Below are 12,159 nucleotides of genomic sequence, written 5' to 3'. Positions count from 1 at the left end.
AACATTCCTGTTTTCACAAGAACATCAATACCTGCAGCCAAATTTCGGCACTCCTCGGTATCGTGACCGTGGGTTTGATGGAAGGAGCAAAATTGATCCTGAGGTCGGCGCGCGGCCGATTTCGTCATCCGCCTTGGTTTTTCGAACATATCGGAATGTAGTTCGAAAATTTCCGCTCTTGACTTGTTTAAGGGTACGAACTGAGCGGGCGGCTTCTCAGGATTGAGACGTGGTCCCAATCTGCCTTGTACCGGTGCCCTTTGAATTCTTTCAAAAGGAGTTCGGCGAGGAAGCCTCTGATCGCTATGATCGGGCTTCTTTTCGTCTCCTCGGGATGAGCTGTCTAAAGACCGTTTTCGACGGTCTGCCTCATCCGCACGGGAAAACTGGTCCGCAATGTCCCACATTTCTTGAGCTGTTTGCGGACCGCACTCCACGAGCTTTCTGTAGAGAGCTCCGGGCAGGATTCCATTTTGGAATGCCGAAATGACAAGTAGATCATTGAGATTATCTACTTGTAGGCATTCCTTATGGAATCTCGTCAGGAAGTCGCTGATCTTTTCGTCGCGACCTTGACGTATAGAAAGCAGCTGAGCCGAAGTGATCCGGGCTTCTGCTTTCTGAAAGAACCTCCTGTGGAAAGCATCCATTAGATCTCGGTAGGATCTAATGCTGCCTTGAGGAAGGCTGTCGAACCACCTTCTGGCGTTCCCGATGAGCAGCTCGGGGAACAGCTTGCACATATGGACCTCATTGAGACCCTGGTTCGCCATATTATATTGATAGCGTCCCAAGAAGTCATGAGGATCCTCTAGCCCGTCATAAGTCATTGACGGTGTCCGGTAGTTCCGCGGCAAAAGAGTTCGGGTGATGTCGTCCGAGAACGGAGTCTTTAATGCTCCGTACATGGCGAACCCGACATCTCTTCGGTACGGAGGAGATGGAGTTCTCCTGTGGTTCCGGTACCGAGGAGGAACTGGAACATGTCGGGGTTGAGGATTCTTTCTCCTGGAAGACACGTCACTACTGCGGTAGTGACTTTCATGTCTGGATGAGGAGGGAGAATCCGCCGTTGTCTTCTCCGGCTGTTGGCTCTTCTGCATGAAGGTTAAGAACTCCTCCTGCTTCTCGGCCAAGAACAGCTTGACAGCTTCATTTAAATCGGGCTGCTGGGAAGACTCGGTGCGATGACTCCTGGAGTGGCTTGTTCCTCCTTCGTGAGAACCGGAGGTAGATGTCTCCCGAGGCCGTTTTTCAGACCTGCGAGCTGGACTAGCTTCCTCACGGTGATCACGAACGGTATTACGGGTGGTATGTGATCTGGTATGCATTTTTTTGGGGTGGAAAAAGGGTCAAAAATTCGCTTTATCACAAATTTGGTTCTCTGTTTCCCACAGACGGCGCCAGTGATGAATCCGCGAATTATTGAGGATGATGAATGCTCGTAAAAATAAATTACGACACGGAAATTTTACGTGGTTCGATTTACTGAGGTAAATCTACGTCCACGGGAAGAAAAGAGGGCAGAGTTGTATTGCTTGATCTGTTTTCTACAGCTTACAATACAGACTTGCTATTTTGTATTTTATCTCTAGAGATCGAGAGAAAGTAAAAATATCTATCTGATCTAGGTTCTACTTATACAAAGGACCAAGATCGTGGCATGCAGCTATTTACTAGGTAGTGGATGTCGTGGAGATCGTGGCGATCTTGCATGGGTCCATTATCCTGCATGAGTTAATGACTGCTTGACACCACTAAATAGATCGTGGGTGTAGTGGAGGTGGAACTCCTGCATGAGTCCACTATCTCCTAGTTCGGTCGAATACTGAGACCGAACTGCTGAATTATTGCCGAGCAGCTTTTTGCCGATCTGAGAGTAGAGCTTGATGCCGACCTGAGAGCAGAGTTTGATTGGTTAGCTTTTACCGAGCTGTAAGCTGGGGCCGAACTCTTTGGTTGTGCCGGACTGAACTCTTTAGTCATGCCGGACTGATACTCTTTAGTCATGCCGAACTGATACTCTTTCTTGGGCTTTAGGCTGATGGGCTTTACTGCTGTTGGGCTTGTTTAGTACGTACTCCATCACTTTCCTTAGTTGATTGATATACTGTTAATCTTAGCTTAAGGCACACGGAACATTAAAAGGAAGGATTGGAATGTGTTCGTGTTTAATTCGTCCCTCATTGTTGGATTTATCATGTAATCATACTTGTTATATGAATATTTGCATCCATTTAAACATGTGTGGATGCTTCTCCAATAATATGATGCTTCTCTGTGAACGAGACACGTGGATAAGGCCATCCACTACGCTGTCTCTATACCGTCCCTTAAACCGTCTCTTAACTACTATTTGAGCACTATTTGAGGGCCCCACTGTCCTTTTTTCCTCCATCCCTTAACTAAGGGACGGAACCTGCAACGCTCCGTCTCTTAACCGTCTCTATACCGTCCCTTAATTACTATTCATTCAATTTCATTTAGAATTTTTTTTCTACCCAATTCAATTTAAACAAACACAATTTATTAAAAACCACACTTTATTAAAAAACACACAAACTAAATAAACACACAAAATAAAAAATACACAAAATAAAAAAACACACAAAATAAGCGAATCATCCTCTAGAGGCGGTCGAGGTTTAGGGGGTGTCGGAAGGTCAAGTTGTGCTGCCATAGCAACAATTCCGTTCCACCAGGCCGTGAAAATTTGAGAGAAAATTTATATGATAGGAAGAATAGATGTGTAGTTGTGTGTGAAATGAGGATGAGTTTAAGAGTATTTATAGAGTAAAAAAATTAATAAAAAATCAAAAAAAATATTAAAAAAAAACAAAAAAACGGTATTATTACTGTTACAATTTTTTTTTTATTTAAATTCAAATTTTTTTTTAAAAAATATTTATTGCGTCAGCACGTGACGACGCCCACTCGCGGGCCGGCGAGTGGGCGTCACGCACGACGCCGGGTTGCTCCACGTCGCCTCGGCGCGTGGCGAGACATCCCGTCTCGTGGCTCGCCGGGACGAGACGCGGGACGAGATGGAGGCTGCAACGCGTCGCGCCTGCGTCCCGTCTCGTCGGGACGAGACGCGAGACGCCGGCGAGACCCGTAGTGGATGGTCTAACTAAATATTCAACTGCGTGTAAACTATTAATACGTGAGAGAGTGAGACAGCCATAATATGCATTTTATAAAATACTATATTGTTTTATTTTTTGAGACATCATCATACTATTTGAATTTATTTTATGGAAGAGTCTACTTTCAGGATTGAAAAACGGTTGTCTAGAGAAAATTATTTCCATTCGAGACATGTACGTAAAAGCAAATTAATAACACAAAATTAATTGTCCTCATTTTAAAAACTGAATCCAGAAAAATATTCCAAAAAACATATAACAAATGTTATTAGAAATGATAAAATTAATCTAATTCCAAAAATTATTAGCTCCACTTTGTTTCTTCACAAAGTAATACGCCACCAGAATAACATATAACAAATGTTATTAGAAATGGATATAATTAATCGAAAAAGATAAATAATAGAGTACTAGACAAGATTAGATAAGAAATTATTGAACTCCTAAAATATTGTTAATTAATAGTAGGATATTATAATTATAGAGTATTATGTATGTACAGTACTATGCATGTATCTCCAAATCTATATGTATAAACACGATATATAGTAATATTTAAATTTTCTCACCAATTGACTGCGAATTAATGATGGACGACGTCTTCAGTAGCAGCGGCACATGCAAACTCAATTCAGATAAATATTTGTTGATGAAGAAGTTAGTATGATCCGTGGACATCAGAGCTACATATAGGAATATTTCCTTTTGATTAGTTTAACTAATTAAAGCAGACTATAGTTTTTTTTCAAAGTATAAATTTTGCTTCGATTACAAGAAAGGCATAGCTGATCATGAGATGAACTATCACCACAATCTTAAATTGCAAAAAAAAAAAAAAAAACACAACTGCTCAACATTACACAATTTGCCAAATATATACCCTAAATCGTTCACAATTATATAAATGAATCACAATAACCAAATTGCTAAACAATAGCCAAATCACAATCTAAACACAAACTCTAAATTTATCCAACACTCAAGCTGAACATACATGCAAATGAAGTAAGATGCAATATGTACAGAATATTAACTACTCCATATAACAATTATAGAACAAAACATACATTAAAAGCTCGAAACAATTCATTATGAATGAAGAACTTAAGAAAAATTACATATAGACGGGGGGTATATTTGAAATAATTCGCTGATGTTCTTTTATATTAAAGTGAGAGACGCGAATGTCTTTTTACAATAGATGTTGTTTTGCATCATAATAAAAGAATAATTAGAGATTTAATACAATTAATCACTCTAAAAAATAACAGTCAATATTAATTCTTCCAACAAATTATCGTAGTTTAAATAAATTATGTCTCTCAATATACTCTATTTTTTTATTGCATTCTTTATAGAGCACAATATAAAGTAAGTCCATATTTCATCTTTATAAAATGACTAATTTGAACTTCCAATTGTCAATAAGTCAATATTTAATTTTTACAAAAAAGATTCAATATCTTTTTAGTTGTATTCTCCATTGGTATATGAGAGAGCTTCGACAATAAAATGTAATTCGCTAATTTGATGGTGAAGAGTGGTGATTTTTTTTCTATTTGTTTTTCATTTTTGTGAGTAATAAAAATAACCGCGTTTGAAATAATTAATTTAAAACTTTTTGTATAAATTTGAAACATTGATGAAACTTTTTGTATGTGTGATGTAATTGGAAGTAACGATGTTAGGAGGGACTTAACAAAATGTATTATTTTGGAACACTAAGTAAACTTTTTGTATGAAATATATAAACTTTATATTTTTATATTAAATTGAAACAAAGTTAAAACATTTCGTATGAAACATGTAAATACCCCTATTTTTTGCGGGAAAATGGCATGACTGCAATTTCTCAACTTGTTGAACCCTAATCCCCAGATTTGTCTCTGCAGCTGCCTGCAAGCATTCACCCACGAGCTACCGGATTTGACCCCCTCAAAACCCTAATGTCGTCCCAACCACGAAGAGATGGTGGCCCGGTCCCCCAATTGGCCGCAGATGAACAAGAAGTGTTGAAACTAGAAGAAGAATTAGAGGAAATAGCTCAAAAATTACTCGACTACCGAATCAATCTTTCGGGACAACTTAGCTCCGCTATCTCTTCTCTCCTTGAATCGCAAAGGCTACTTCTTCCAGATCTGGACGCGGATGCCCAGGGTTTGTGAATTATTTCTTCGTATATATCAGGAACTGTCGCACTTATTATTTTACTAGTATTTTGTACTAGTATGTAATTTAAATGTTTTCATTTTCTTTTAGATACCCTTGTTAGATGTGGAAGTTATGCTTTTGAATTTAAAAACAATAAGACTAATGAGTTCTGTTTACCTGCAAAGACTGTAACACTGATTCTGGCCGTTGTTTAGAGGTTTTGGTGTTATTGAAGTTTTCTCTATAATGTTTTATTTTGCCTGATTTTTCTTGGATTCCTTTCAGTGGCCAGAAGTATGTTGTTCGTCAATCATTTCATGGTAAAATGTAAAGAAGACACTCTTTCAATAGCTTGTTAATAGCAACCTCTATAATATTTCAAGTAGCTCTTTTGGGAGTGATATGCAAGAAAATAATTGTAACGAATTGTTTGCTGCAGATACTATTAGAAATGGCTACTGGCTAGGCCTTTGTTCTATCTATCTTTTTCTCTTGTTCTTAGGCTTAATTCTTTTCAGCTTCGGATTTATTTGTTTGTAAGCTCTGGTTATGTTGAACAAGTCTACAGTTATTTAATTTCTTGCAATAGAGAATTCTTTATTTCAGTAGAGCATCATTGTCTTTTTGTGTCATGATTTCATAGGGTTGGGCTGCTCTCCCTCCCACTCTTCTTATAAACTCCTTTGCTTTTACATAAAAGAGACACAGGAAGCATATACCATCTGCAGATTCTATGCACGGGTGTCTTATTTGAAGTAGCTCTCTTGAGAGTTTAAATACATAATCTCCAAGAAACACAATTGTAATAAATTGTTTGCTGTGAATACAAGTTTAGTATGAAATTTGCAGTTCAAGTTCCACCTTGACCTATCTTCCCTCTTTAGCATCATATTTTTGGTCAATGCAACACATATTGGTCTCAACCTTCGACCAGCTTACAATATACCAATTTTCTGTTCCTATGTGTCAATCCCTATCCTATTATTGATCTCAGGAGCTCTGTTGCAACATCTTCATTGAAAATAATGGAGTAGCAGTTATGATCATAATTGCATCTGTAGATGTATTGCTCATACATGCCATGGGTAAATTTCGGGTCACCTAAAGCAAATTTACATGTGTATGTGAGCTTTTATGACTTATGTCTTCTTCATCTGAATATTAGAATTTTCTTCATAATTGTTCTTCATACCTAAGCTTTTCTTGCTTGCGCAGATCTGATGAGAGATACTGCAGGCTTTCCAGTAATGGCAGATTCAGACGAAGCTGAGAAACTACAACTACTCAAACAGAAAATCTCAAGTAATGCCTCTGCAATGCCTGTCGTCTTGAATAGGTTGAAGGAATATATGGCCAGAATCGATGCCTTGGACTCTTCCAACATGATTATCCATCCTGCTTTTAAAATGAAACAAACCAGTTGATATAGTTACGTACTGGATTCCCTTATGTGTTGATCTTTATTTTACAGTGTGTTTACTAAGATGTATGTTGATGACGAACTTGATTTAATCAGCTGAAACCTTAAAGCATTGAATTACGTTGAAAATTTAGAAGGATGGCTAAGGAGGAAAGATGGCTTGTTTGCTTGAACTGCGTCTTGTTGGTGACTTGGTTCCCTTCCAACCTATAACATCAGATTGGTCTTTTTTTTCAACGTTAGTACATATTTTTTTTTCTCTTTTTAATGGATTGTTGATTTATTGTCATTTTCTTCTTCTCTTCTCCCATACCTGCACCAAATGCAACCAAACAACAGAAATAAAATGCTTACCCTGTCTCAATCTGCTTATAAAGCCCACTAGCTTGAATTCCATAGTTTGGGCTCAAAATAAAACCAAAAGTCATGAATTTTGCCAAAAGTCACGGTAACTTTAGAGAAATAAAATGCACCCTTACTATAATAATTTTAGGATTAATTATAACTTTCTAACATTTTCAATTTATAGTCTCAACTTTGACATAATTTTTATACGGGATAACTGCTTCAAAAGTCATGAATTTGCCAAAAGTTTGGTTTTTCCCATTAACTTTAAAAGTTGCACAAAAAGTCACGAACTTTGCCACCGTGCTCCGATTTCCCAAGTCGGGTTTTCCGGCTAGTAGTGTGCTGACGTTTATATGTGTCTGATGTGGATGATGTTGTGGATGCTGATATGTGCAATGACATGAATTTAAATTTTTTATTTTTTAAATCTCCTAACATAAACCACCCCCACCCCCAAATTGTAAGATGTAAAAAACGCAACCAGACAACCCTAACATCAAAAATCAAACTTCAACCCTTTGAATCCTATCTTCTGCTCAGAGGCGGCGACCTCGACCCTGACGGCAACGACGACCTCGACCCTGACGACGACCGTGACGCAGTGAAGTCGCGTAAGGAGCTGAACCCTTCACCCTAATGCCGAATTTTTATTTTAATTCAAGAAACATAAAACGACGTCATTTTACGTGTGTCAAAACTACGTCGTTTTATGCAATATTGACGATTTGCCAGGTCACGCCGGAGTTGTGCCACGTTGGATAAGTTTTTGCCGGAAAACTATCGGGTCAGGTCAGATGGGAAATTTGCATAACCCGGCAAAGTTCATGATTTTTCGTGCAACTTTTAAAGTTGATGGGGAAAACAAAACTTTTGGCAAAGTTCATGACTTTTGAAGCTGTTATCACTTTTTATACAAGCCAAACTTTCAACATTTTCAATTTATAAGATCAGTTTTGAAGTAATTTTTGTGTAGCCTTGAACTTTTAGCTCTTTTAAAATTTATAGCTTCAATTTTGATTACATTTCACTTATAGCCAGGTGAAAAAAGTTTGGCGCCAAAAGTGTAAGTCAAATGATAAGTAAAATGAAGTGGATATTCATTAGAAAATAACATGAAAAAAACAACTTCTTTATTTATCATGAATAATATGAAAAAAAACAACTTCTTTATTTATCATGAGTAATATTATTGGCAGCCAGCTAATGGCTATCTCAGCAAACATTGCCTTTTGTGAATGCACCAATTACCAAAATACAAAAGAAAAGACTTCATCTCCTCAGTCCTCAGATGCACTAACCTGGATCACTAAACAGTAAACACACTATATTTATTCCTACAAAAATAATATGTTAATTGAAAAAATTATATTATCTGATAATACTGTATTTATTGGCATCCTTTCATGCACGCTATGGCCCTCGCACCCACAAATTATTGATCAGGTATTGACAAATTTTCATATACAGTTTATATTTAAAGGCAATTATGAAAAATATTTGTATTTTAGCGTGCATCCAAGCTACACATAGAACTTCGTCAGTTCATTGCATATCCATCATTTTCTCTAACACACTATACTTTCCACAAAAAGTTCTTTGATTGGTAATTGTGATTTGTGAAATATCCTTTTACGAATTGCACACCCATGGATAATCATTCAACCATTAAATGGTATGCTTCATCTTCTCACACAAATACTGCAATTTATGTAAAAAGATCCTCGATTTTTTCTTAATTACTACAGATGGTGGAATTTTGGTAAACTGCCACGATATATTTCAACTATCAGACGGAAAAAGAATAATAATTTTATAAATATATTAGTTTAATTGCTATAGTATATGTGTAATTAACATATATTTCATTTATAACATTTATTTATGAATTAATTTAGTTTAATATTGTCTTGTTTTATTTTTAAATATATTATTTTAATAACTCATATATGATTTAATTTACAAAATTATTTTAGTGGAATATAATAATTTTGCTGTTCCCAATAGTTATGCCAAACATACATAACACATAATAAGGTAATTAATAAAATTATTATTAAATGATTACATGGAATAATCAATAATTATATAAAACAAAAAGTAACTACATGTGCCACCGACTTCAATTAATGTAGGGTTGTGTGAATAGTAGTAAGGTATACAAACATTAACCACTAAATATATATAATAAGGTATTCAATTAATAAGGTTCTGTAATATGCATGAATCAGAAATGCTGATAAGAAATAAAAAATAATTAGACTTCGCGCAGTAGAATTATAATTATTCCAAAATATTCGACATTAAAACTAAATACTACTCCAATTTAGAATAAATTTAATAATATCTATCTTGGCCTAAAATTTTCAAGATACCTTTCTCTCCACATGCTAACAAAATAAGCCAAAGAGGTGGGTAGGACCGCTAATGCTTACTGATGTGTCAAATGTGACATGCACTTTTCTCTCCGTTTTAATTATGAAAAGTATATACTCATAAACATATTTTAGACATAATATGGTTCAATTAAAAACAAATACTTGTACATTTTTTAAAGAACATGGTATATTTGTACTTAAAAATACTGTATAGTCTAGTGCTGTTTCACATCCACTTAAAAAGTGAGAAATTAAACTCGCTTTCTCATACTAATTAAAAGAAAAAATATATTTTTAATACTTAATGTGAAAATATTAGGAGTGTTTTTGTTGGACGTTAAGGTTCGCTGTTGTTGCAAGAGTACACTGATTGATTTGTACATGTATTACTCCCTCCCTCTCACTTTAGGAATCCCGATTTATTATTTTTGGGTGTCCCACTTTAGGAGTTCCGGTTGGAATATTTTATAAATGGCAATAGACCCCACATTCCATTAACTTTTTCTACTCACATTTTATTATACGATTAATATATAAAAGTAGGACCTACATTCCACTATCATTTTTTTACCAACTTTCCTTAACATTTTTTAAAACTTATGCCGAACTCAAATGTGACTCCTGAAGTGTAATATGGTATGAGGCAGGGAGTACCAATTTTTAAAAACAATTATTTAAACAATATTTGTATTAGGTTTGAAATCGACCTCGCGTGCCAGCGATAAAGAGCATTCTCCGATTCCTTCGGAAACAACGAAAAACAACATTTGATTGAAGAAAATGGAAGTTTGAATGAACTCAGACATGGTATTATTGGAATCTTGGTCAGTCAAAGGGGTTTGACCAAGAATAAATGTGATGAACATTTAATTTTGTGAAATTAAATGATTTAGTGTCGATCTACTCCCGAAGTAGAAGATTGTGGTATATTCATTTTCTCTAAACCGATTTCAGATGAGTGAGAAATATGAATTAAAGTTGTTAACATTTGCGAGTTATAATGGAGTTATGAAAAGTCTAAGAGATTAATTAAAGTGTATTAACTATTCACACTGAAGAAAAAAAACCTTATTAAAGATGTACTAATAAGACTGAAATAAGGTTAATAATGCCCATGAGATTAGAAAGAGTAAAATGTGAAAGAAAATATAAAAAAAGTACCTAAAATGAATAAAAAATTTGTTCAAATACCTATAGTGTAATTTATTTTTACGAAGTACTTATACAAATATTGTAGTACTCCATTTTTACACGTTCACTCAAAAAAGAAATTAGTATGGTTGACATTGTGTCCAAAAGTACAAAAATCAGCTAGTACGACTATATTTTACTATTCAAACTAAGTCGATAGATATTGATTAGATTTCTCTTTCGATCATTTTGTTTGTTGATTAGAAAATAAAATGTGCGATACATATAATTTTAAAGAACGGGCCAAAATAAAATAATAGTAATTTTGAAATTATAGAGGGAGGATGTATTATTGAGAGGGGTGGGAATAATGAATAATACTATATCTGACACTACAGCTTATAAAGAAAAGGAAAAAGAGAAAACATTAGGCGAAGAAGGTGGTGTGCTTGTGCTATAGTTGTGGCAGCGATGAGGAAGCTGAGATGCAGCAGAGCCGTTATGTGCATGTTTCCTGTCGCCGCAACCGCTTCTTGTCTCTCTTGTATTGGGAATTCGAAGAAGAACAATTTTGGTGGTGATGATGAATTCCAAGATATTAAGCCTCTCCTCCCTCTCAAGCTCAAGGATCTCATTGCTCCAACCCCAACTCCAACTCTTGCCTTCCACCTAAAGCCTAAGGTATTTGTAATTAGCTGAGTCGTATTCCTTGTTTGGATTATCTTAAAGTAGTTCACTCATTGCTCTTACTTTTATTCTCTCTTTTACTTTAATCTTTAACAAATCAATTTCTTAAATCTAGTGCGGAAAAGAAATGTCCCCGATTAGGGGAGCATTAATTGGTGATGTGAAACTCTGTTAATTCATGAATATATGCAGATGGTGGTGATGAAAGTTTCAATTCACTGTAATGGGTGTGCAAGGAAAGTGGAGAAGCACTTATCTAAGTTGGAAGGCAAGTGTAGTCCAATATTAAGGGATGAGTTGAATCCACCAAATAATTGTTTTCTAATACTATTTCATTTTTGCTGGGAATTAATTAATTAAGTGTAAATAAATATATGATACAGGAGTGAGTTCATACAAAATAGACTTGGAAACGAAGATGGTGGTTGTAAGAGGTGATATTGTGCCTTCCGAAGTCTTGGAGAGTGTCTCTAAAGTCAAATATGCTGAGCTTTGGGAGTCATGAATTTTGTCACACTCGCACATGCATTTCAATATTCTTAGATTAATTAAGCCATCTTTATTTTTATTATCCTCGAAAAATGTGTTGGTGTGGTGTAGATTATGTAGATAGTTTCTCCTCAATTTAGCTTTCTTATTAATCATAATCTTCTTAATCTCCTCAATTTAGATTAACTTTTTTTAGTGGTGAGTATTCAATGAGTAGTCTGAGCACATGTATTTATATTTTTTTGAAAATGGGATATAATATTTTATATACTTGAACTTTGGCAACTATCAATAAACATGCCATGCTCTTCAATTGTTTACAATTTGATTCTGAGTCATTTGAAAAAACTTTAACTATTCTATCCTGGACTTTGATTTCGACTATCGAAAAACTGACACGAACCGCTGGAAT

The 12,159-nt window shown here is 35.5% G+C and overlaps 2 protein-coding genes and 1 pseudogene across 2 annotated transcripts; 2 read left to right on the top strand and 1 right to left on the bottom strand.

Annotated features, from left to right (window-relative positions):
* The window catches only part of LOC121779378, a 29,514-nt pseudogene extending 25,778 nt beyond the window's left edge, over positions 1 to 3,736 (bottom strand).
* Positions 3,737 to 4,959: 1,223 nt separating this feature from the next.
* On the top strand, positions 4,960 to 7,006 carry LOC121780274. Its single transcript, XM_042177813.1, has 2 exons — positions 4,960 to 5,303; positions 6,513 to 7,006. The coding sequence occupies exons 1-2, from the start codon at positions 5,093 to 5,095 to the stop codon at positions 6,719 to 6,721; spliced, it is 420 nt and encodes a 139-aa protein (XP_042033747.1). The 5' UTR covers positions 4,960 to 5,092; the 3' UTR covers positions 6,722 to 7,006.
* A 3,897-nt stretch (positions 7,007 to 10,903) lies between these two features.
* Positions 10,904 to 11,905, top strand: LOC121778676 (protein SODIUM POTASSIUM ROOT DEFECTIVE 1-like). Its single transcript, XM_042176067.1, has 3 exons — positions 10,904 to 11,252; positions 11,451 to 11,526; positions 11,642 to 11,905. The coding sequence occupies exons 1-3, from the start codon at positions 11,043 to 11,045 to the stop codon at positions 11,761 to 11,763; spliced, it is 408 nt and encodes a 135-aa protein (XP_042032001.1). The 5' UTR covers positions 10,904 to 11,042; the 3' UTR covers positions 11,764 to 11,905.
* Positions 11,906 to 12,159: the final 254 nt, after the last annotated feature.

This window comes from Salvia splendens, chromosome 19 (genome assembly GCF_004379255.2).
Source record: "Salvia splendens isolate huo1 chromosome 19, SspV2, whole genome shotgun sequence".
NCBI classification, from domain to species: Eukaryota; Viridiplantae; Streptophyta; class Magnoliopsida; order Lamiales; family Lamiaceae; genus Salvia; species Salvia splendens.
This window is presented reverse-complemented; position numbering and strand designations above follow the sequence as displayed.